Source organism: Euprymna scolopes, chromosome 22 (assembly GCF_053919585.1).
Source record: "Euprymna scolopes isolate OS-2025 chromosome 22, ASM5391958v1, whole genome shotgun sequence".
Taxonomy (NCBI): Eukaryota; Metazoa; Mollusca; class Cephalopoda; order Sepiida; family Sepiolidae; genus Euprymna; species Euprymna scolopes.
In genome coordinates, this window is record NC_136503.1 from 44416575 (window position 1) to 44439747 (window position 23173).

General features: G+C 35.2%; 1 protein-coding gene across 2 annotated transcripts in view; it reads right to left on the reverse strand.

Moving 5' to 3' along the window:
- Positions 1-23173, reverse strand: part of LOC145243385 (splicing factor 3B subunit 2-like) — a 56640-nt gene that overhangs the window by 28192 nt on the left and 5275 nt on the right. Inside the window, exons 2-9 of one of the 2 annotated variants that reach the window (XM_080106219.1) lie at positions 21982-22032; positions 20712-20984; positions 16999-17161; positions 14610-15202; positions 13600-13717; positions 3849-4030; positions 3158-3291; positions 1331-1409 (exon numbers count right to left, since the gene is read on the reverse strand). In XM_080106219.1, coding sequence (XP_079962345.1) covers positions 1331-1409; positions 3158-3291; positions 3849-4030; positions 13600-13717; positions 14610-15202; positions 16999-17161; positions 20712-20984; positions 21982-22008 — 1569 coding nt within the window. In that variant the 5' untranslated portion in view covers positions 22009-22032. Of the gene's footprint in view, positions 1-1330; positions 1410-3157; positions 3292-3848; positions 4031-13599; positions 13718-14609; positions 15203-16998; positions 17162-20711; positions 20985-21981; positions 22036-23173 lie in introns of both variants that reach the window. The other variant, XM_080106218.1, reaches the window with a different exon arrangement.

The window sequence follows — 23173 nt, forward strand, 5'->3', positions numbered from 1 at the left end:
CTATAAAGACACATCTATATTATATTTCTTTATATGCCTGTCTGTCCATTTCACTTTTTCTCAGAAAGTACTGGACTGATCTGCTTGAAATTTTCTATGTACCTTTGTTATGATAAGGTGCAGCGAACCAAGTATTATGGTATCAGTTCAATGCACAGAGGTTAATAGGGATTTGTTGCCACAATACCACATTCACTCTAGAAGCTTTCTTGGAAACTAATGGGCTGATGTGGTTTAAATTTTGTATGCAACTTTGTTATGGTAAGCAAACTAAGTATTATGGTATCTGTTCGATGCGCAGTTTAATGCAAAAATGCTATTGAACCTTTTCAAAATAAAATAATTTTGTAAATAATTACACAACATTTTAATTTGTTTCATTTTTCATTGTTAATCATTTGACTTTTATTTCATTTCAGTTTCACTCAAGTTTTCGTTTTTACATAAAACCTGACATCAGGTGGCCATCTTGTTTGATCAATGTGATCTTTAAAGTTTGTTGCATTTTTTTCTATAAAAGAGAACCCATTTCCATTTTGACTTTTTTTTTTTTTTTTTTTACTCTGTCAAATGAAGAGAAATGCAACACGATTTGGCTTATTTTGATTAAGATGAATATTATCTACTGCCACAGTAACATGTTATGGCCTTTTTTATATTAGTCATTACAAGTACAAGACCATATATTCTCACAAATTTTTTTAATGATATAATAACTAATCAAAAAATAAAATGGTGAATGCTCTGACGAACTACAAGCACTTGTACTCTCTTGACGTAACTACCCCTGACAAACCTGACAAGCAGCTAAGTCCCACCCCTCTACAGTAGAGATCCCTAGGTGTAAGAAAGCCTATTGCTCCAATAGTTTCTTTCTTCCCCAGAACTGCTAGACTTTGGAACTCCCTTCTGGGATTCTGCTTTCCCAACTGTACTGACAAGCAGAAGTTCAAGTGTAATGTGAACAAACATCTTGCTACTCATCTCCTTTTATAATGCCCTTGCAACTTATGTCCCCGATAGTAGCCCCCTGCTTCAAAGTGGCACTGTGCCTTGTTTGGGGTGAAAATTGATAATATATATATATATATATATATATTTATATTATTATGAAACCTCAGTTTTTTTTGCTCAATAAGATTCAGAGTACAGCTACACACATACATTTCCCACTAGAAATAAGCTATCATTTATACATGTTTACTGCTAAACAGTTATGGACAACAAGCATTTTCATTCTAAAAAATGAAAACCTGCTATTCTTGTGCATCCACAAAAAAGTTACAAAAGAAATTAAAAATAAAAAAAAAATTTTTTTTTGAATGCATACCTTGAAAGCATCAAATATTTTTGAAAATATATGATAATTTGGATCATATGGATCAAGTTCTAAATTTTCTTGAACATATCTGAAATAAAAGGGGGAAAAAATGAATATAAAATATACACATATGTATACAACTTCTGGCTATCACTATTCTGAACTCCTATTTCACTCTCACATGTATTTTTTGTACCGAGATATTAAATTTTGCCGTCATTTTGAAAAAGTTCTTTGATTAATAAAGAACAAAAGTATTAGTTCAACACAATTTTCTTTATATATATATATATATATATATATATATATATATATATATATATATATATATAGGGGGAATTCTGGAGAAGAACTAATTTATTTAATCTAGTTAGAAAATGGAATTTTCTTTTCCTATGTCATTTTAACACACCCATATCTGATATCACTACATTTGTATTGTCATTAGTTTTCATTATATCATTCAACATCTATTACATTTAGTAAGACACTATGCAAAGATAATGCTAAATAATTTCTGCTCGATGTACATATAATGTATCTAAAACCAATCTATGTTCAGTGCTATAATCAAAAGTACTACCAAGCACAGAAACCAATTCAGTGAATCTACTTCAAGCATGACATTCACAAGTGATTACATGACCATCATCACAATGCAAAGAAAACTGCAGCAATGTCATGCTTGAATGGTAGAGGTGTTGATCTGTGCACAAAATGGTTTTATACTAATAGATCCAGTCACTTTCTGAATCTCATTAACCCAGTTTCAATTTCCATCACTGACTAAGTACTGCTCAATTGCTGGAGAACACAAAACAAAGAGTTGCCTATGCCATAACATATGCCAACTAGGATATACAAACTCATTATGTGCAGTGCAGATGACCAAAAACAAAATGGACGTGGTCTTGCAGAATGTTCTCTCTAGCCATGTTTTCAGAACAATGTCTCAGATAATTTGCCTAAAGCAATCTCTTCAATCCATGCCAGAAAATTTGGGATGGTAAGGATCAGAATTCTTCTTATTGCTAACAATGAATTGCGCTGCTCTACCTAACAGTTTCCATATTTAATGAAGAACTCAAAGAAGGCACAACCAGAATGATGCAATACTCAGGATATGAGTGCAATGCAGATTATAACTTGACACATTCTCAAAGAAAGTATTCTCCAATTTGTACCAAATGATCACATGCGATTAATAAAACTGCAGTCAGATATGTTTGGCCAGTCGCATGACTTCTAGTTGTGAGTTTTATTTCTGCTGTGAACTCAGTTATATATTGTTTATTTTTCACTGGATATTTGTTAGTTTAGTCACATTGAAAGAACAGATGAGAATGCTTGTATTTGTAGATGCAGAACGATTGAGTTGTCAGATGAAGGTTAATGAAAACAAAGGAAGAAGTGATAAAGATAAACTTGAGAGAAAAAAAATCAAAACCTGACCATTGATAAGTTAATTTGCAAGTGAATTTTTAAAAGTCGTCCAACACATGCCAGCATGTGAAATGAACTGTAGCGAAATATTAATACGATAATGATGATAAAACTTGAACAGTGTTTTTTGTCTTTTTAAAATTTCATTAAAAAAGAAATATTTACAATCATTCATGATGAGCTGCCTCGTTTATATGATTTCATGCTTTTCAAATAAAGATGTTCTTTCTTTTATGAGGAGACATTGCATGCGCACCCTTTGCTGATTCAGATGAAGCATGTCTTATTCTTACGCAACTAATTATCAATGTGAATTATTGTTCAACTTTGTAACTATGTAAGATTCACATTAAAATCAAGAAGAAAAAACAAAGGGAATGAAATGAGACTCACTCTATATGCACATCGTTGTCAAGAAGTTCATCATCCACTTGTTTCTTTTTCTCCGATTCATTGGAATTCAAGTGGAAATTGGGATGTTTCTTGGACTTCTTCTTCTTCTTTTTCTTCTTTCTACGGTTCTTTGTCTTTAAAAGAGAAAAATAAAACAAAGATGAGAACAAGACAGAGAGAGAGAAAAAGAGAAACGAAGGAGCACACAGATAACCAAGAGAGAGATCGGAAAATGAGAGAGAGGGGAAGTGAGAGAAAGAGAGATAGTTAGCGTGCAAGAAATGTGAAGCAAGAGAAAGAGAGGAGAGAGAAAGAGAGAGGGAGAAGCGATGCAAAGAGAGAGAGAGAGCGTGGGGAAAATATGTGAGAGAGAGAGAGAGAAAGGGATGCAGAGAGAGAGAAAGGGAGGGGTGCAGAAAGAGAGAGGGAAGGGAAATGAGCAAGATAGGTGTGAGGGAACAAGCAAGAGAGAAAGGGAAAGCGAGAGGGAGAGAGAGCAAGAGAAAAGGTGGAAGCGGCGGGGAAAGCATGCGAGAGAGAGAGGGCATGCGAGAGAGAGAGGACATGCGAGAGAGAGAGAGAGGGAATGAAAGATAGAGGGGAAATAAAATGAAGAGATAGAAGAAAAGAAGAGGTAGAAGTATTTTTCTTGTTTTATCAATTAATCTCTTTTCATTCTATTTTCACTAACCTCTTTTCCTTTATCTATTGCTTTTATCGATTCATTGTCATCCTCAACATCGTCATCATCATCATCCCCTTCATCAGCCTCAACTTCATTGCTGGACACATTTTTTGTTGCAGCAACCGGTTCCTCTTCATCTCGCTCTTCTTGTTCATCATCAGTTTCCATATCTCGTTGTCGACTGGATTCTGAAAAGACAAACATAATAAAAATATACCATATCCATGAAATAGGGGGATTGTCAACTGAATATACGATACATCATATTGAACAACTGAACTATTAATTCCTGTTGCAACATAGCAAGATTGTACACGAAGATGTGGTGATTACGTGGGAAGAAAATTTCTACTTCAACTTAAGATGCCAAGGGAAGTTACATAAGAAAATAGGAAGTCGAACGCAGAAACATGAACAGCGAATGGTAAAAAAATCTGCAATCATGATGAGTGCCCTAAACATGAGAGTGGGGATGAGAATGCTAGGTAAGCTCTATACCAATTTCCTAACCTGGGGGATTGTGATCCCACCCATACCCCAACTTTCAAGTGAGTAAGAGAAATACAAATAAAATCAAGTTTAGACGGCAATTAAAACTCATATATATATATATATATATATATATATGGCTACTTCATTTAATCACATAAATTAATATATGAAAATATAATTTTATGCATAAATTTTCAGTATTTACTTCAACAGTACTCAATACATAGGTAGAGCTAGATAGTAAGTTATAAAAATAACTATGGCAATTAAGTTACACAGAATACTCCACGTTTCATTCTCGTAAGAATTCGTCAGGCTTATGCAAAGAGAACTCTTAATTATCATATATATTTTTATAACTTACTATATATATATATATATATATATATACATACATAGTCTTATTTGTAGTATTCCGAATTTTACTGGGTTTATATAATTCAGTAATCATTCATATACCAATAAATTTTAAGCCAAAAAGAGATGACTTAAACTGTAAGCTACAAAATTATCATATTTCATAATTGAGCATTCATAACGATGAAATACACTATTTGTTGCTATCCAACCCATTCTTTGAAGTCTTGATTTTTGTTAAAACAATATATATATATATATATATATATAGACAGCACAATCATGTTGACACACTGGTTCTTGCCAGATCATCGAAGTTAAGCAACGTTGAGCCTGGCCAGTACCAGATGAGTGACCGTTTGGGAAGTCTAGGTGCTGTATGTACCACACTGAGTCGTAGAAATTTCCAGGTTGGTATTGGGAGGGAGGGCATTAATTCACTGGGAGAGATGCATCCCCAGTCTTCATTGAAGGAGAAACTGATGTAAAAACCTGTGGTCTTCTGTATACTCCGCCCTGTGGCAGTCATCTGCACTGACAAAGGTTAGCAGTAATACTAAAAAGTGTGGTTGGTTCTACACAAAGCCTTCACCACTATAAACAAATTATCAGTGTGGATTTCACAATCGACGGGAGAGTCCATCAAAACCCACAACCAAAAAAACACATATTTAAGTGGAAATTGCACTTTTTTTCTGAAGTAGGGAGGGCAGAATTCCACTATAAAATGGAGATTTTACATTCCTGCAAAAGGAAGTATGTGGTAGATGAAAAAAATTGGATTCCTCTTGGGTTCTTGCTCTGGAATAGAACAGATATGTCTGGGAAATGATATCCTCTCTCCTCTCTCATGAACAATAAATGGGTAGAGAAGACGAGATAGTCAATAAAAATGCAACCCAAAAAGAATCCAAAATATGACTTGTTATTCATTTAATGCGGAATCCAGTAATTTTGGAAAAAGATTTTATGGTTCTGAACTTTGGAGATGAGGTATGAATGTTTGTATTGTTTAGATTAATCGCACAATGTTCTCATCTTCAGTGTTATCTGCACGTTTCGGTCGAGGTAGCCATTCTCCCAAAACATGGCAGCTTTTACACCTGATGGAGGCTGAAACGTTGTGCAGATAAAACTCAAAATGAGAATAATTGCCTGATTAATCTAAACAATAAAAAGTTTTTATGCTTCAAATTCTTTACATCTTTAAATATTTATGGCGTTTAATTTTGTTGCTTTGTAAAGGAAAATTGTTATTTTGATTTTGAAGAACATGATTCAATTTTGCAAAAGGAAAGGGAAAAAAATAATAACATCAATGTTTGGTGCATTTTAGGTTAGGAAGTTGGTATCTTCAGACAGCCTGATCAGGTAGCACCAGAGATAACTAAAATAACAGTCCTTCTTTACATATTTCAACACTATGTCTAATTATCTGGGATTTCTCGTTGTAATTGGACTTAACAATACAGAGAAATGTAATTGGTGATTATGTAACCTTTGCTTTGATACAAACATCTCCTAATACAATGACCTTTCCTTTTTGAAGAGATTTTGTTTAATTTTTTTAACACTGGAAATACATCTGATAAAAAAAAAAATATACAAACAATATTTACTATAGAGTTTTTTCCCCATGATTCTAAAAAAAGTCAAAGTTAAGAAAGGACAAAGTTAGACACAATATCAGTTTTTAATGTAAGAGCTATATCCAGTTCCCCAGAAAATGCAATAATGAATAGGACAAAAATAAAAATTGCTATTGTTGGGAAAGATTTCTCCTGCTTTGATAGAAGACAAAACAGCAACTATACTTTGATTTTAGTATGAAGTCGAAGATAGTTAATAGGTTTTTATGGCATGTCGACCAGTTAATCTTTTTCTATTGCCATGAGACATGGTCAGTAAGGTTGGTTGATCAGTTTTAGAAGTTTTAAACAATGACTGTTTTTGAGAGATCTTGTGTTGACATTCAGTTGACTGTGTCCAAACTGCTGAACTCCACAAACACCTTAATCTTAAGTCTGTCTTGTAGCTATTTCTTTGATCGTTTGAACATGTGTGTTATTTACTTTTTCCCATCGCAGGAAGATGTGATTAGGTCAAAAGGTGAAGAGAGCCAACCCAGCATCCCTAAAGGAGGGGCACTCTGACATTTTAAAAATTGCTTGGACAGCCTTATCGACACTTCCGATTCAGAGCATCTCAGGTAATAAGAAAAAACTCACTCTATTCAAAGACAAGAGGTAAGGCCTGGAAGAGTGGACTATCCAGAATGAATGCCTCAGCCCAATAGATAAAAGGCCCCCAAAATGATACAGTTTGAACATACAAAATGTTTTGAACGCTACTAACTCAACTTCTTTCAATACAGTTTGCAATTTGGAGACGGAATTGTTTTTGTTAAGATAAGTGATTTCAATCATGCTTTTTATTTTAGATTTAAAATATTAACAACTCCATTTTATTTCAGTATTTAATTTGTGTATTTCTGTTTTATTAAATGCTAGCTTTTTTTTTTTCTAGTCCAATACCGGCTTCCATCTTATCTCGAAATTACTTATAACGGCACCAACTTACTTTCGGAAGACCCCCCCCCCCATCCGCCTTTTCTTTTATATCGTAAGCTTCTTAAAACGTTACTAGCTTAAGTTCAGAATAAAATCACGATTTTCTTTTAACGGTTAATTTAAAAAAAAAATGTTTTGAACGCTACTAACTCAACTTCTTTCAATACAGTTTGCAATTTGGAGACGGAATTGTTTTTGTTGAGATAAGTGATTTCAATCATGCTTTTTATTTTAGATTTAAAATATTAACAACTCCATTTTATTTCAATATTTAATTTGTGTATTTCTGTTTTATTAAATGCTAGCTTTTTTTTTTTCTAGTCCAATACCGGCTTCCATCTTATCTCGAAATTACTTATAACGGCACCAACTTACTTTCGGAAGACCCCCCCCCCATCCGCCTTTTCTTTTATATCGTAAGCTTCTTAAAACGTTACTAGCTTAAGTTCAGAATAAAATCACGATTTTCTTTTAACGGTTAATTTAAAAAAAAAAATGTTTTGAACGCTACTAACTCAACTTCTTTCAATACAGTTTGCAATTTGGAGACGGAATTGTTTTTGTTGAGATAAGTGATTTCAATCATGCTTTTTATTTTAGATTTAAAATATTAACAACTCCATTTTATTTCAGTATTTAATTTGTGTATTTCTGTTTTATTAAATGCTAGCTTTTTTTTTTCTAGTCCAATACCGGCTTCCATCTTATCTCGAAATTACTTATAACGGCACCAACTTACTTTCGGAAGACCCCCCCCCCCATCCGCCTTTTCTTTTATATCGTAAGCTTCTTAAAACGTTACTAGCTTAAGTTCAGAATAAAATCACGATTTTCTTTTAACGGTTAATTTAAAAAAAAAATGTTTTGAACGCTACTAACTCAACTTCTTTCAATACAGTTTGCAATTTGGAGACGGAATTGTTTTTGTTGAGATAAGTGATTTCAATCATGCTTTTAATTTTAGATTTAAAATATTAACAACTCCATTTTATTTCAGTATTTAATTTGTGTATTTCTGTTTTATTAAATGCTAGCTTTTTTTTTTCTAGTCAAATACCGGCTTCCATCTTATCTCGAAATTACTTATAACGGCACCAACTTACTTTTTTTTTTTTTTTTTTTCCTCGTACATATATGTTTATTTATCTACCGAGTTGATTGCAAAAATAGATTACGAATTGTACTCATTTTTAGTTCGTGTAAGGGGAATCCATCACCATACTTTCTCTTAAACACGTTTGTTGGACTTTTATTAAGTACAATACTTAATAGTTTTTTTTTTTTTTTTTTTTTTTTTTTTTTAATGGAGAGTAGAAAACGCATTGTGGATGCGTTATCGGCAGCTCCTGTTACTCTCGCTTCTTCTTATTTGTCCCTCAGTCCTCATTTTTTTATGAGTGATTTTTCGGACAAAGGGAAAAGAAAAAGCTGTTTTCTAGGTTGGCAGTATTTTTGCGAACAGTTGGCTTAGATGGCGGAAATTTTCTGTTTCTATGTCTATCCTTGTAGCCATGTCACTAGTAAGGGTTCTGGAGGTAAACGTTTTGTCTGGGCTGACGTTAGCCGCCTGATAGTCAGGGACCCGAACCTTGGATTAACCACTAAGGAGGCTGTCCTATCAGCAGGTGCAAAGTACTGGGGCTGCTGTATTGCCATTTGGTGAATGGATTCTGGACCATGCAGTAGCTTCTGGTGGGGCCTCTCGATGCCATACTAGTGGGTAATTGTTACGGCTTTACCTTATCATTAGCTACAAATAAAAAATAAAAAATTCTTCGTTTCTTTTTCTCTCTTAATTTCCCCTCTCTGTCCTGCTCTAAGTAAATCTGACGACCTAGTCCACAAATTTCAAAATTTCATCATGACAAGTTTCAAGAAAAAATACACGATTAAACCCGGTTCTCCAACTTCCAACGTAGACCCCTACTACCATGTCTCCTTCTCCAACATCAGGGGTCTACGTTCTAACCTTCCAGAGGTTGAAACCCAATTACAGGAGACTAAACCAGACCTTTTATTTTTAAGTGAAACTGGCATTGGACAGGCTATTTCCCTAGAAGAGTTTGCAATTAAAGGATACTCTAACTTGACTTCTAAATCTGACCCCCAAGATCGCCATGGGCATGGAATATGTGCCTATATTAAAGATGGCTTTCCATGTGGTAGGGACGTCTCCAGAGAAGATCCTAACTTACCCTATATGTGCTTCCGGGTTGCTTTAGCTCACACTACAGCATTTTTATTTACTCTCTATCGCCCCCACAACAGCGGAGTTACTATCTTTAAAAGCATACCCGAGAAAATTGACCAAGTCCTATCTGCTTATCCTTCAGCTAACATTCACGTATGTGGAGACTTCAATGTTCACAACGTCGAATGGTTGACCCACTCAAACAAGACCGATGATGAGGGGAGGTTCTGTCATGATTTCTCCATTGCCTATGACCTCACTCAGATTGTTCAGGAACCCACCCGTGTGCCCGATAATGACGGCCAGTATGCGAGCCTACTAGACCTTTTTCTCACAACTTGCCCTGAACTATGTTCAGTTTCTGTTCTGTCGCCTCTTGGATCTTCCGACCACTCTGTTGTATCAATTAAGATAAAAATGAAATGTAATAAGTCCCCAGACGTACCTCTCCATCGTACAGTATATTGATACACTAAGGCTGACTGGGATAGCTTCCGTACATTTATAACTGATCTACCTCTGCATTCCATATTTAAAAAGGATGTGTCCTCTATAGTATTAGACCTGACGGAATGGTTAATTGTAGGTATTGATCGTTTCATACCCTCGAAAAAGTTTCAGCAAAAACCTAACAGCCAGCCATGGTTCTCTCCAGAATGTGCTGCTGCCATTGCGCACAGAAATCACTTTTTCCACTGTTTCCAACGTAATAGATGTATGGAAACTAAAGCCGCTTTCAGGACTGCCAGCAACCATTGTAAGAAAGTAATAAAGAGCGCAAGGTGGTTGTATGCTCAATCTGTTAAGTCCAAAGTAGCTGAGCAGCGGCTTGGTTCCCACCAGTTTTGGCAAATAGCAAACAGAATTCTGAACAGAAGCGTGTGCTCCATCCCAACTATCATCAATGGACCTGAGGTAATCTCGTCAGCATCAGAAAAAGCCAAACTCTTTGTCAAGAACTTTGCAGCTAATTCTACCTTTTGCGATCAAGGCCGCCAACCCCCAATATTTCCTCCTGTATCTGAAAACACACTATGTGATATACGTATATCTGTACGTGATGTTGCCAAGCTAATCAAAAACCTTGATTCCAGTAAAGCAACTGGCCCGGACGGTATTCCAATTATAGTACTCAAAAAACTTCAACCTGAACTAGCGCCCATACTTACAAAACTATTTAAACGTTGTCTTAAGGAGAATTGCTTCCCATCTCCCTGGAAAATTTCATCAGTATGCCCTGTATTTAAGAATTCAGGTGATCGCTCATCTCCCTCTCAGTACAGGCCAATAAGTCTCCTGTGCGTCATGAGTAAGTTGCTGGAATCTGTGTTAAATACAGAAGTAATCAACCATCTCAGCAAAAATAACCTTCTTAGTGACACTCAATATGGTTTCCGTTCTGCTAGATCTACAGCAGATGTGCTTACAGTTATATCTCATAGGATTAGCAAATCTCTCGACGGAGGCAACCTTTCTCGGGCAATTGCTCTTGACATATCTAAGGCCTTTGATAGGGTATGGCATAAAGGTTTACTTCATAAGATCTCTAGCTATGGTATAGCTGGAAATGTCTTCTCAATTATTAAATCATTTCTTTCTGATAGGTTCATAAGAGTAGTAGTTGAGGGGCAAAAATCAGAAGCCCACAGTATTAATGCCGGTGTCCCTCAGGGGTCCATCCTGGGCCCAACTCTTTTCCTGATCTACATTAATGATCTTCCAAATCACATCCTTACATCATTTGTAGACATTTATGCTGACGACACTACCATTTATGGTAGCACATCTAAGACAGTAAACGACCAAGTTCTCTCCAATTCTCTCTCCTCTGATCTTGAGCATGTAGTACAATGGGGAAAGGAGTGGCTGGTTACTTTTAATGCATCTAAAACCAAGTTTCTCTCTTTACATCATCAACATTCTGATCCCCATCTGGCATCAATTGAAATGAATGGCTCTCGTCTTCAGGAGGCCTCAAGTTTTGACAAGCTTCTGGGCTTGACCATTACTCCTGATCTTAAATGGAACACGTATATCAAATCTGTTGCCAAGGCCGCTGGAAAAATGGTGGGATCTTTCTATCGATCCAGTAGATATCTCACTGCTGATGCAATTCTCTATTTATATAAGAGCCAGGTACGCAAGGATGGAATACTGTTGCCACATCTGGGCAGGAGCTGCTAGAAAGGACTTGTCCTGCCTTGATAGAGTTCAAAATAGACTTCGTAGCCTCGTAGGAGATGTCCTTTTCTCTTCCTTGCAACCTCTATCTCACAGAAGAGATGTTGCGAGTTTGTCTCTGATGTATCGTTATTTTCATAGAAAGTATTCGACTGAGCTTCAATCTATGGTCCCCCCTCGCAAAACTTTCACAAGAAACACTCGTCTAGCTGTAAACACTATCAATAATTCCCCCCACTCTTTATCTGTGCCTAAACCTAAACGTAGATTCCATGAACAAAGCTTTTTTATTAGAACTGCACGCCTGTGGAATTGTCTTCCGTTTTCCTGCTTTCCGGCTGACTACAATATGGTTGTCTTCAAGTCTAAAGTAAATAAGTTCTTGATGAGCCGTTCCATATAAGTTATCAAATTTAACAAATTTTAATTACTAATGATTATTATATTGTCCAATTTCTACTGTACACTCTTTAACCCTTATCCTTGAGTGACCTCTTGGCCTTGATAATGTGGTGATACCTATGAAAAAAAAAAAAAAAAAAAAAAGTCCAATGTGAACAAGTTCTAATTGAATCGTCCCCCCTAAGTAATCCAAGTTACAAAATTCCCACTGTTTACTATGCTAAAATCACAATGACTAATGTATACCTATTAACCCTTATCCTTGAGTGGCCTCTGGGCCTTGATAAGTGGTGACACCCATGTAAAAAAAAAAAAAAAAAAAAAAAAAAAAAACAGCTTATCATCCAGATGATGAATTAATTTTTGCTGTAATCCTCCCTACTTCTCTGCCTGATATGACACAATCATTTCAGTGGACAGATGAGGATCTGTACAACAACCATCAAAGGGTTTAAAGTTTTTTGGCCTTTGATGGTGGAATTGCAATTCGTTAGCCATCTTGTACAGCCTTGCTCATGACCACTGTACATGGGTTGCCATGGTTTGTGATGCAGTGCAGGCAAAGGGAGAAGCAGACTTAATCCAGCCAGAGTGAACGCTGTTGCAAGAACACTGCATTGTTTCTACATTTATTTCATAAATGTATATATTTTTGGAAATAAAACGTTTGCAAACGATGGATTCTATTTAACTTATAAATAGTATCCTGAGATACTGCCACTTTTGGTCAATGTCAACCTGGTAATAATGGCAACTAATAAAAAGTCTGTAAGTGAATTTTATTTAATCCATAAGTGAATATTAGATATTAGCATTCAATCAGAATGGGTCCTGGACTAATGGTAATGAAGGGTAGACTACACCCTCTCCCCAAAGCTCCCAAATTAGATTCTCACTACCAAATACTCAGAATAAATTCTATTTAACCATTAGATTGAACCCAATAGATACTACCACTCCAGGACAGAGTGCACTTAGGAAAAATGGTAACTCAAAGAATAAACACTTCATAATCGTACATCAAGTAGATATCTGGAGAAGCCCCTTGCTCATGCACACCTTGCAGTGGTATGAAAAAGTCTGGTGATGCCTGGGGTCAATAAATTGATTGCATGACACAAAAAGTTAAGTATAAGTCCTAGTATCAAGAAATATTACAAGAAAGGAATATAGTTTGAATTTGATTGGATACCCACCTCCCCAACAAATTCGAATGCCTACAGCCACTGACCTGTCACCCTCCCCCCCTCTCCATGCCATTGTTGCATATCAACTGTTTTAGGGTTATTTAATATCAAATTCAGTTGCTTGGGTGAAAGTTTTGCTATTTCAAGTTCTTAATACCATTAAATATTTTGAGATTAGTTTGTTTTGTAGATGCATATATTTTGTAAATAAATAGTTTGAAAACAATGGATTACATTTAATCTACAAATCGAATTACAACAGTTACTTCCATTGCAGGTTAGAATGGACCTGGCCTACATGCCACAATAATCTCAATCTCCCAAATTACAACCTCATATTTAATTTAATACGTAGAATAAGAATGTTTATTACTTACCTGTTTTTTCCATATCTTCTCTGTTGACTCCAATTTCTTGGGCCCTGACATCCATGAAGGCTAGAATTTTTTCCAAGGCTTGAGGTAGCTTGATTTCTTTTTGCTGTTTCTCATTAACCTGCAAACAGTGTTAAATCAAAAAAAAGGATATATTCAGTTGCCAAGAAAATAATAGCATTCTTTAATTATTATTCTCTGTTTTTGTTGACACTTGTTAAGAGATAAAGATATTTTGCATAGTACAAATAAAATATCATTACCATAACACACCACTAAACAAGTCCTGGGTCTGACATAAAGATGGTGCCACTAATAAAAATATCCACATGATTCTTATAAAGTACTAACCTTCAACTGACACATGTCAAAATTTAAGGCTAATCGGATAATTGGTTTCCAAATTACATTTATTATAGTGAAGTCACTATTGCAAATTTTCAAAACAATAGAAAAGTCTGAATTCCATGCGTTAATAAAATGTTGCTTTCTGATGGGGAAAAAATAATATTAAAGCAAAGCAATAGCTTGATAACTGTTATTTAAACTGTGCTCTGTTGGAAACAAAAAAAGTTTGGTTCATTGTAAAGTGAAATAAATTGAAGCTAGAGTTTGGTAAACAGCATGGGAACTATCAGATTAGAGGTTCTTTTTTGGACCCTGACTAGAAGGGAATGACTAGTGGTTAGTACATCACACAAATGTGGCAATTATACTCAATGCGAATGGTAGCTTTGTGGAGATATAGGACACTGGCAGGTGTTAGAAGTTTTCTAGCTTGGTAGAGGAAGCCCGCCTTCTTTACAGCAGACTTGGCAGTGTCTTCTATATAGTTGTTTTAATTCATATTACCTGTGAATGTTAGGCTGAGAAGTTTGAATATGGGACTTTCAGGTCGGGACAAAAATAAAAATTGGTTCTGCTTTCATCTAGAATGATTTTGCCACTTCTGGGTTTAGAACAATAAAATGGGGGTGACTAGGAGTTTGTGCAAAAAAAAAAAAAATAGTTACCTGTGCTTTAGAATCAGTGCTGGGTGTAGATTGATTCTGCTGATTGGTTACAGAAACAGTTGTCTGCAGAGGAGCTGCTGATGTCACTGGTACCATTGGAATACCTTGTGGTGGTTGGCCCATCATAGTCATTGAGGGTGGCAAACCTTGCTGAGGTGGAGGTGGAGGAATGGACTGCTGAGGTGGTGGCTGGATATTCATCGGATTAGTCATTTGAGGTGGAGGAGGTGGGGGAAGTCCTTGTGGAGGTGGAGGAGGCATACCTTGCGGAGGTGGTGGAGGTACACCGTGTGGTGGGGGTGGAGGGGGAATACCTGGCGGAGGTGGTGGAATGCCTTGAGGAGGCATTGCTTGGGGAGGGAGCGGCATACCCTGAAGAGGTGGTGGAGGAGGTGGTGGTGCAATACCTTGTGGTGGAGGTCCTGTAACACCCATAGGGGGTACTGGTGGTTGCATGGGTCCTGATGGCGGAGGAGGTGGGGGTGGTGGAGGAGGTGGTGGGCCTCCACCTTGGGATACAAACTGAGGTGGCGGTATCTGGTTATCTAGATTTTGGGGTGGGGGTGGTGGGGGTGGAAGAGGCATCATTTGAGCTGTAGACAAAAAAAAAAAAAAAAAAAAAAAGAAATGTATATTTTTAAAATAAACAATTGATAAAAATAAATGAATTGGACACCAAATACTTTCTTTTTAAAATCTATAAAGATAATATATAATAGTGCTACTTAATGCATAATTACTTTGAAGAAAGGATAAAATTCTCAGAGAGTTATTGAAACGTTCTTAAAAATTGTTTTGAAATTTGCTAATATTCTATTTATTTGATGAGGCATGAACTGAGTCTTGCAATGGTAAGCCATTAACTTATTTCCAAAAGTGCAATCTAATTCTTATTGCGAACTGCTTTGATTCTTATCATAATTTGTAAATTTTATTCCATTTTCAGTCATTACACAAAATTTCATTTTAAGAGAGAGTTTAGTTGTTTTACGGCATATCAATCTTTTTCAGGTTATTTAATGCCGAACCTAGTTATTTTGAGGAACGATTTTTAATGGAGTATATTTGTATTTTAAGTTGGATTCTATTTAACCCATAGTACTACCACTCCAGGTCAGAGTGGATCTGGGAGCAATGGCAATTAAAGGGTGGTTCCACACTCCCCAAGGTCCGCAAGCTGGGGCCTCACCATCGGATATAGTTTTAGGTCATATCCAGGACCGCTTTGAGAGAGAGAGAGAGAGTTGTTGAAACAGTTTTAAATTCTTGTGAAATTTGCTAAAATTTTATTTTGTCAATGATCTATGAACTTATATAAATAAATCTTGCAATAGTAAACCACTAACAATGCCAAAAGTGCAATGTAACTCTTAGTGTGAACTGCTTTGTTCCTTACCATAATGTGTAAATTTTATCTCGTTTTCAGCCATTACACAAAGTTTCAATTAAATTGTAAAAAATTTAGATACTCTAGGACTTAGGGATGTGATGTAAATTTTTATCAGTGCATAAAATTTCTTCTCCAACATTTAGCCAGGCATATATTAAAGTCTACCTTCACAATTAGGTATAAGCAATCATTTATTTAGAATTAAATGTCAAAAACATTACACTTAAGTATATAAGAGGTATTAATGTAGAAATAAAAAGACAATTGTATTTAAATATGGGAAAATGTTAACATATATAAATAAGCAATGTACCTGAAGAAGGTTGAAGAATATATTGACTGAAACATGGTAGAAATAGAAATACTAGTATTTTTTTTTACTTTCTTACTTAGATATACCAGTATTTTTCTTTTTTTACTTTAATGGCACTTTAATTCACTGTTAAATTGACGACTGTTGGAGGTTTTCGGGTATGCTGAAAATGAATATCGCATTTAAATTTAGGGTAGACAAGTACTTTTCTGGATATTAAGACCTTCATTATCCAATGTAATTTATTGTTTTCACTGGTGGCCATGTTTTTCCCAATTGAACAAATACTAATGCACATGCATGCTACAAAACATCTCCTCCTTCCCATGTTAAGAATGGCAACCACCACTGACATTCATCAAGTTACATCAGGGGAAAACATGTCTTAATATCCAGAAAACTACTTGTCTGCCCCAAATTTGAATGTGATATTCGTTTTCAGCAACCTCAAAAAACGTCGTTAATTTAAAGGTGAGTACTGAGTTGCCGTTGAAGTAAAAATTTACTGAAATATGTCCGGTAACAAGAACAATAATTCAGAGGCAAACAATGTAAATGAGATCTCATTTTCGAAAAGTATAATCTTTTTTTTTTTTTTTTTTTTGCTGTTGTATTTTTGTAAACATTATTGGGTGACGACTTATTAAGGCCAAAAATCATTTAAGGACAAGTTATAGTTCACTTACCTGTCTGCATTTGGTGCTGCATAAACTTCTGCTGTTCTTCTTTATGTGCAGCCTCCTGCTGCTGTTGCATGATGGCTAGCTGTTGTTGCCGCATCATCTCAGCTTCTTCTGCTTGCTGTTGTTGCTGCTGCTGCTGCTGTTGTTGCTGTTGGTCAATCAACATCTGGGAGGGAAAAGATGAATTGTGAAAATCTTGCTTTGTTTTATATATATAGACTAGCAGGGAGTACCCGGTGATGCCCGGGTGTTTTGAGGTGTGTGTGGTTTTGGGTAAATCAAAACTCCGGGGGTGGGTCAAGGTTAAAATAAAAAAATAAGTTTTGTTAGGTGAGTATGAGGATCGAACCCGAACCCTTGAGGCAAAGTTGGAAATTAAAGTGTCAAAAAAAAAGACGTACGACGTTAACCGCTGGGCCACAGAGACATACAAGGGAAACACGTATTTATTTATTTAACTATTGACAGGTGGCAGCAATAAAAGTTTAACTCTGCTGCTTCTGTTTGACCTAATTATTGAGGTCAAATAGAAGTCATGCAGTTAACTTGGGTTTGTTTACCCAACTTTGACTGTTTTTTCCCCCCAAGATGTTGGGGAGGGGGCCCCACTGTCCAGATTGAATAGCAATTGTCTGATATGAGAGGAGTTTGGCCCCACATTGATCAAAGCTGATTGTTTCTGGACGTTTACCGGCGCGATGCCGAGAACAGTATTAGCTTTGAATTAGTTTCGCTTTTTATACGAAAAAAATCCAAATCAACACATGAGAAGCCAAAATAGCAATAATTTTGTAAAAGTCGATGTAAATAAATCTACACGCGATGCGCTTTCCCAAATCCTAGATATTATTATCTAGGGCGTATATAAATACTTGTAAGCGATCGTAACCCCCCCCCCCCCCCCATCCCCCGGAGCGTGTACGAGAAAAGTCTTTGCCAGACATACACGAAACGAAATGGTCACACACATTTTGCCTTTTATATATATAGATGATTTTATGTGTAATTTAAATGCTGAAATGTTTCTTTTTCTTTTATTATTATTATTATTAAATGCCAACTTTTATTAGAAATGGTTTTCTTAACTTTATTGTTGACCATTCATGATGTTCAGCATTGATATAAATGAACTTTTTATAACTTGTGACACCATTTGGGTCTCAATAAGTATGCATAATAACAATAATATTTGTTTGTGTCAATTCATGTTGGTCTTCATTACTTGTATGTTTACATTAGATTGCTGTTACTATTATCATGTGCAAACAAATGATTCAGGTTAAGCGGTCATATAAAAATTTCAACACAAGTAAAAGAACACCACATAGAAACAAGAGAACTGAAACCACAAAACTGTAACTTGTACTTACACCATCGCCAGATGAGAATTTAATTTGATTGAAACCAAATTGATTGGTGATTCAACACTAGCATTACAGGTTTCAACAATGTTATTACCTCTACCAAAGAGAGCATGCTTTTGGTTGACTCTGTAACCATGTTTGTATTCAACCTAGTGGCTTCATTGCTTGACCAATTGTCACCAAACTTGATCAAAATATCAGTTATGGTCTATCTCAGAACTGATCTAATTTGAAGATATCTAAGTAAAAAGCTAAGATTACGGAAAAGTTTTATTTTGGTAATAACTTTAGATCTGCTTATCATAGAAACCCTCTACTTGGTTCCTATTGTAGCTAATGAAGTCCTGTATTTTATATGAACATAACCTCAAAAAGTTCAGTCAGGCCCAAAATTTTAATGAAATTTCAACTTCTAATTTTTTCACATTTTATGTATGGATATGGTGTTGTTTAATAGCAGTAACCTGCATACAAAATTTCAGAGTGATCAGATGAATAGTTTTCGGATTATCAACATTTTCAAAACATAACTTCGGGAATACTTCATACAATATCGAGAAGGCCAAGATAAGACATTTGCTCATCCTTATTTTGTCAGGCACAAATATCCAGTTTCACCCCTGACTTATATTCTTATTTGTCTCTATTAATGGTCACTATGTAAAATGGTAGGTTGCTTTAAAAACGAGAAAATGGATACAAAAACACAAATGAGAAGTGTTAAAAGACAAAAATAAGTCATATAAAAGTTATTTTAATGGAATTTTACAGATAAAAATTAAATTTAAAAAAAAAAAATCCGTGAAAAAGTAAAATAAATAAAAACTGAAGAAACAGATATATGAAAATAGTGAGTTTTTGTACCATTAATTGGTTTGGTTGTTTTGTTTTATGGCATATCAACTCTTTCTGGGTTATTTAATGCTGAATCTAGTAATTTTTTAAAACGGTTTTATACTTTAAGTTCTTTATATCTTCAAACATTTATTCATGGTGTTTGGTTTGGTTGTTTTGTATAGAAATATGTTGTTTTTATTTTTGACTTGACATAGTATGATTTGAATTTTGCAGAGAGAAAGGAAAAAAACAATAACATCAATGTTTGGTGCATTTTAGGTCAAGAAACCAGTATCTTCAGACAGCCTGATGGGGTATTTGTACCAATGATGTCTAAAGCAAACAATATGGCATAAATTCATAATGCCTAATAAAATTTAAATGAAAATAATTTAAAAAACATACTTGTTTGTTATTGAATGCAAAGATTCTAATAATTTATTATGGAAGCAGTCACACACAAAAAATTAGACTATTTAAAAATTAAAAAAAAAAAATTATGTATTTGTGATGTGGAGAAGCTATGTCCCATCCACCAAGTCCCTAGGTGGCAGATAGGAGAACAGCCTTCAGTGTCAGAAATAACGCAATAAGACAGGATCGTTGATTGGTTGCTGCCAAAGCTTTCACTCAAGAATTTCATTTTTGGTGGGATTTTGAATTCTAAAAAACCAGTTGCCGGAAGACATTTAAGTGTTGATAAAAATGGGTCTCCATATCATTGAACGTAATTAAATGTCCTTTAAATCATCTAGTCAACTATGGGATTAATGACAAATTCAATTATGAACTCGTAAAATTTGGTAAAAATTAACCACGTAAAATTATTATTTCAGTCAATGAAAATTGTAAAACTGATAATTAATTATCAAACTGTTTTTTTTATTTGTGTTTCTTTCTGAACTGTCCATGAGATTCGACTGTGAATCCAACTAACAAATCTTCTTGAAAGATTCAACTACTTGACTTTTTGCCAGCAAAATCAGTCCAATTATTTTGCAAGATGAATCAGAATGTATAGAATTTATCTATCGAGGAGGCAAGTCATGTTTTTTGTCAGGTTATTTCTGGCACTTAGGCATTGGGTTATGTAAGATTAAATTCTTACATACGATATGGAAGGTAGCTGTGAATACCAAATAAAAAAACCAACGGGCAGAGATATGTTCTAATCAGGTATACTTCCATAAAATGCATACAAATCTCAGCCACCATAAAAGCTGACTGACTTAGTCGAGTGCAGGCCATTGAGCTTGGTTGGTGATGCACTCAGTGTTGATCATAAAAAAACATTTGGCAAGGAAGGGTATCCTCTGTAGAACTTTTTGCTTCAAATAAATCTTTATGGATACTTCTATGCATGCAGCTAGCCAACTACTGGACAGGGATCCACCAGTATGAATGATGCCTCTCAACCTGCACGTTAATAAAAAAGAACCAGAAAAAAAGTTGCATGGTGATACGATTGCAAAATCACATTCACTGTTCAATACTGTTTCTCGATGTAATACTTACCCTTTGTTGTTGTTCCATCAATATATGTTGCTGCTTCTCTGCTTCCAACAACTGCTGCTGTTGCTGTACTTTCTCCATTAGTTGAATATAGTCGCCAGCAGCAGGACCCGCTGGGTTCCCAACACTAATTGGAGGTGGTGGTGGAGGCTGAGGCGGAGGAGGCTGAGGTGGTGCTTGTGACATCGCTGCAACCACTTGCTGTTGCTGTTGTTGCAGGGCAAGCAACTGTTGCTGCAGGACAACCTTCTGCTGCAATTCCTCATCCATTTCGGTCTAAAAAAAACAAAACCCCCAAAATATCAATTTTAAACTGGGAAAAATAAAAAACAAAAAACAAACATAGGCTTTTATCTATACTTATACTAAAGATGAGTAAATCCATGTATTTCTCTAAGATATTTTTTTCCTTACATATTTTAAACACATCAAATATATACTAAAATATATTTCAATATTGCAATTGAATTATGTTTGACTAACAAAATTTTTGTCTTAATTGTTCAAATTAGTTGTAATTTGGAATTAGTTGAACAAGTCATACATAAATACTATTATGACACGTGTTCTTCAGAATTGTCTATGTCCTGCTTCCTTTATTCCAGCTCATTTGACTCATTGGTCTTCATCAATTCGCTTTTTATACCTCATTTAAAAACATCCTCCTGTTCCAGTAGCTTCTTTCCTAGAATTGCACATTTGTGGAACTCGCTTCTTGCTAACTGTTTTCCTCCTATCTACAGCTTTGGTCTTTGCAATGCTAAGGTCAATAGGCATCTTTTACTTTATAATAATCATCTTTTGCTCTTGTTAGCGCCTTACATCAAATGGCTTCATACCTTGTCTGGAGCAATTTCCATTAAAACACATATGTGTTTCTTTTGCCCCATTTAACTATATTAATTCAACCACTCTCTAATATTTCTTAATGTCTCTGTGAGCATTTAGAGAAAGAGTGATTCTTTTTTTTTTTTCAACAATACTATCTTAATTACACTCACCACAAACACGTATGTTAATTTAAATAGTAAAATAATAAGTCTCTTTATTTTTAAACCATCGATAAGGATGATATAGAAATAAAGGGACTTATTCCATGCTTCCTGGGGACTTCTTAAATGTCACAAACAGAATCTGCATAAGTATAGAACTATCCATAATAAATTTCAAATGGTTTGTCTATCATCTCATATGACTCACCAGATTTTTCTATAATCATTTCAAACAACTTGGAATATCAAAAAACATGATTTATTAAAAAAATCATACTTACCTCATCATCAGAAAGTCTGTCACCCATGTTTACTTTTCAAAACGCTTCTTACTATTAAAAGATGAAAAAGAAAAAAAAAACAATAAGAACACATTTAAAAACAATTCTTTAAATTTATACATTAGCTGTTTTAAATGAAAATAGAAACATTAAATATGCAAGAGACTATTTAGTTTGGCATAAAACATTTCTTTCAGATGACATAAAACGTGTTGCAATAACCATCAAAATCATGGCTGTAAAGCAATTGTTTCAAGCACTGACAAACAATTAGACTAACCTCCGTTTGTCAATATTTGTTTATAAACAAGTAAAATATTATTGTAATTTAATACAAGTGAGGTGGCACTGATGAAGTTATCTTGGAGTGATGATCTTAATCTGTCAAATTCAACTTCTGGTGCTCCAAACAAGTTTCTCAGGACTGAAGCGATGCCATCCTTCTCTTCTTCAAAAAAGGTGACCGTCACATTTGCAATAACTATCGAGGCATAAGTCTAATTGATGTTACATCCAAAATATTCTCTTTCATGTTTACAAATACAGAGGGGCCTACATACCCACCCCAAGCAATGTGGCTTCTATAAAGGACAAGGTTGCATCAATCAAATCTCGCTAAGGTGGCTACCCGAGCAAAGATAATCTTACCAGCAAGTAACAGTTGTGTGTTTCATCAACTTCTCCATGACATTTGAAAGAGAAAGTCTCTGGAAAATTATGAATCGTGGCGGATTTCCACCTAAACTTCTCAATTTAATAAAGGCTTACTCTGACCCGGATCAGATGTTACAGGAAGGAGTCAGACTTTTTTGATGTTCAAACAGGGGCCATAAGGGATGCATACTCTTTAATTATGTTATAAATTGGATTCTCAAAACAAATTTTACTGATTTTGCAAGTGCAAAGGCCGGGTGTGATTGCATAATCTCTGATTTTGATTTTGATGATGATGTCACAACTGTTGGCGAATCCTACGTAGACATTCAACAAGCGCTGAATAAAGTTAATAGCACAAGTGGGCATGAAAAAATTAATGCAACCAAAACAAAGTTTGTTTCGGCCAACATTCCTCCACAGAACCAATTTGCACTGATTCTTAATGGCGAAATTGTGGAGGAGATCGAACAGTTTAAGTACTTTAGTTTAAACTTCGCGGCTACAGGTTATGTGAAATATGACATTCTCATTCAAA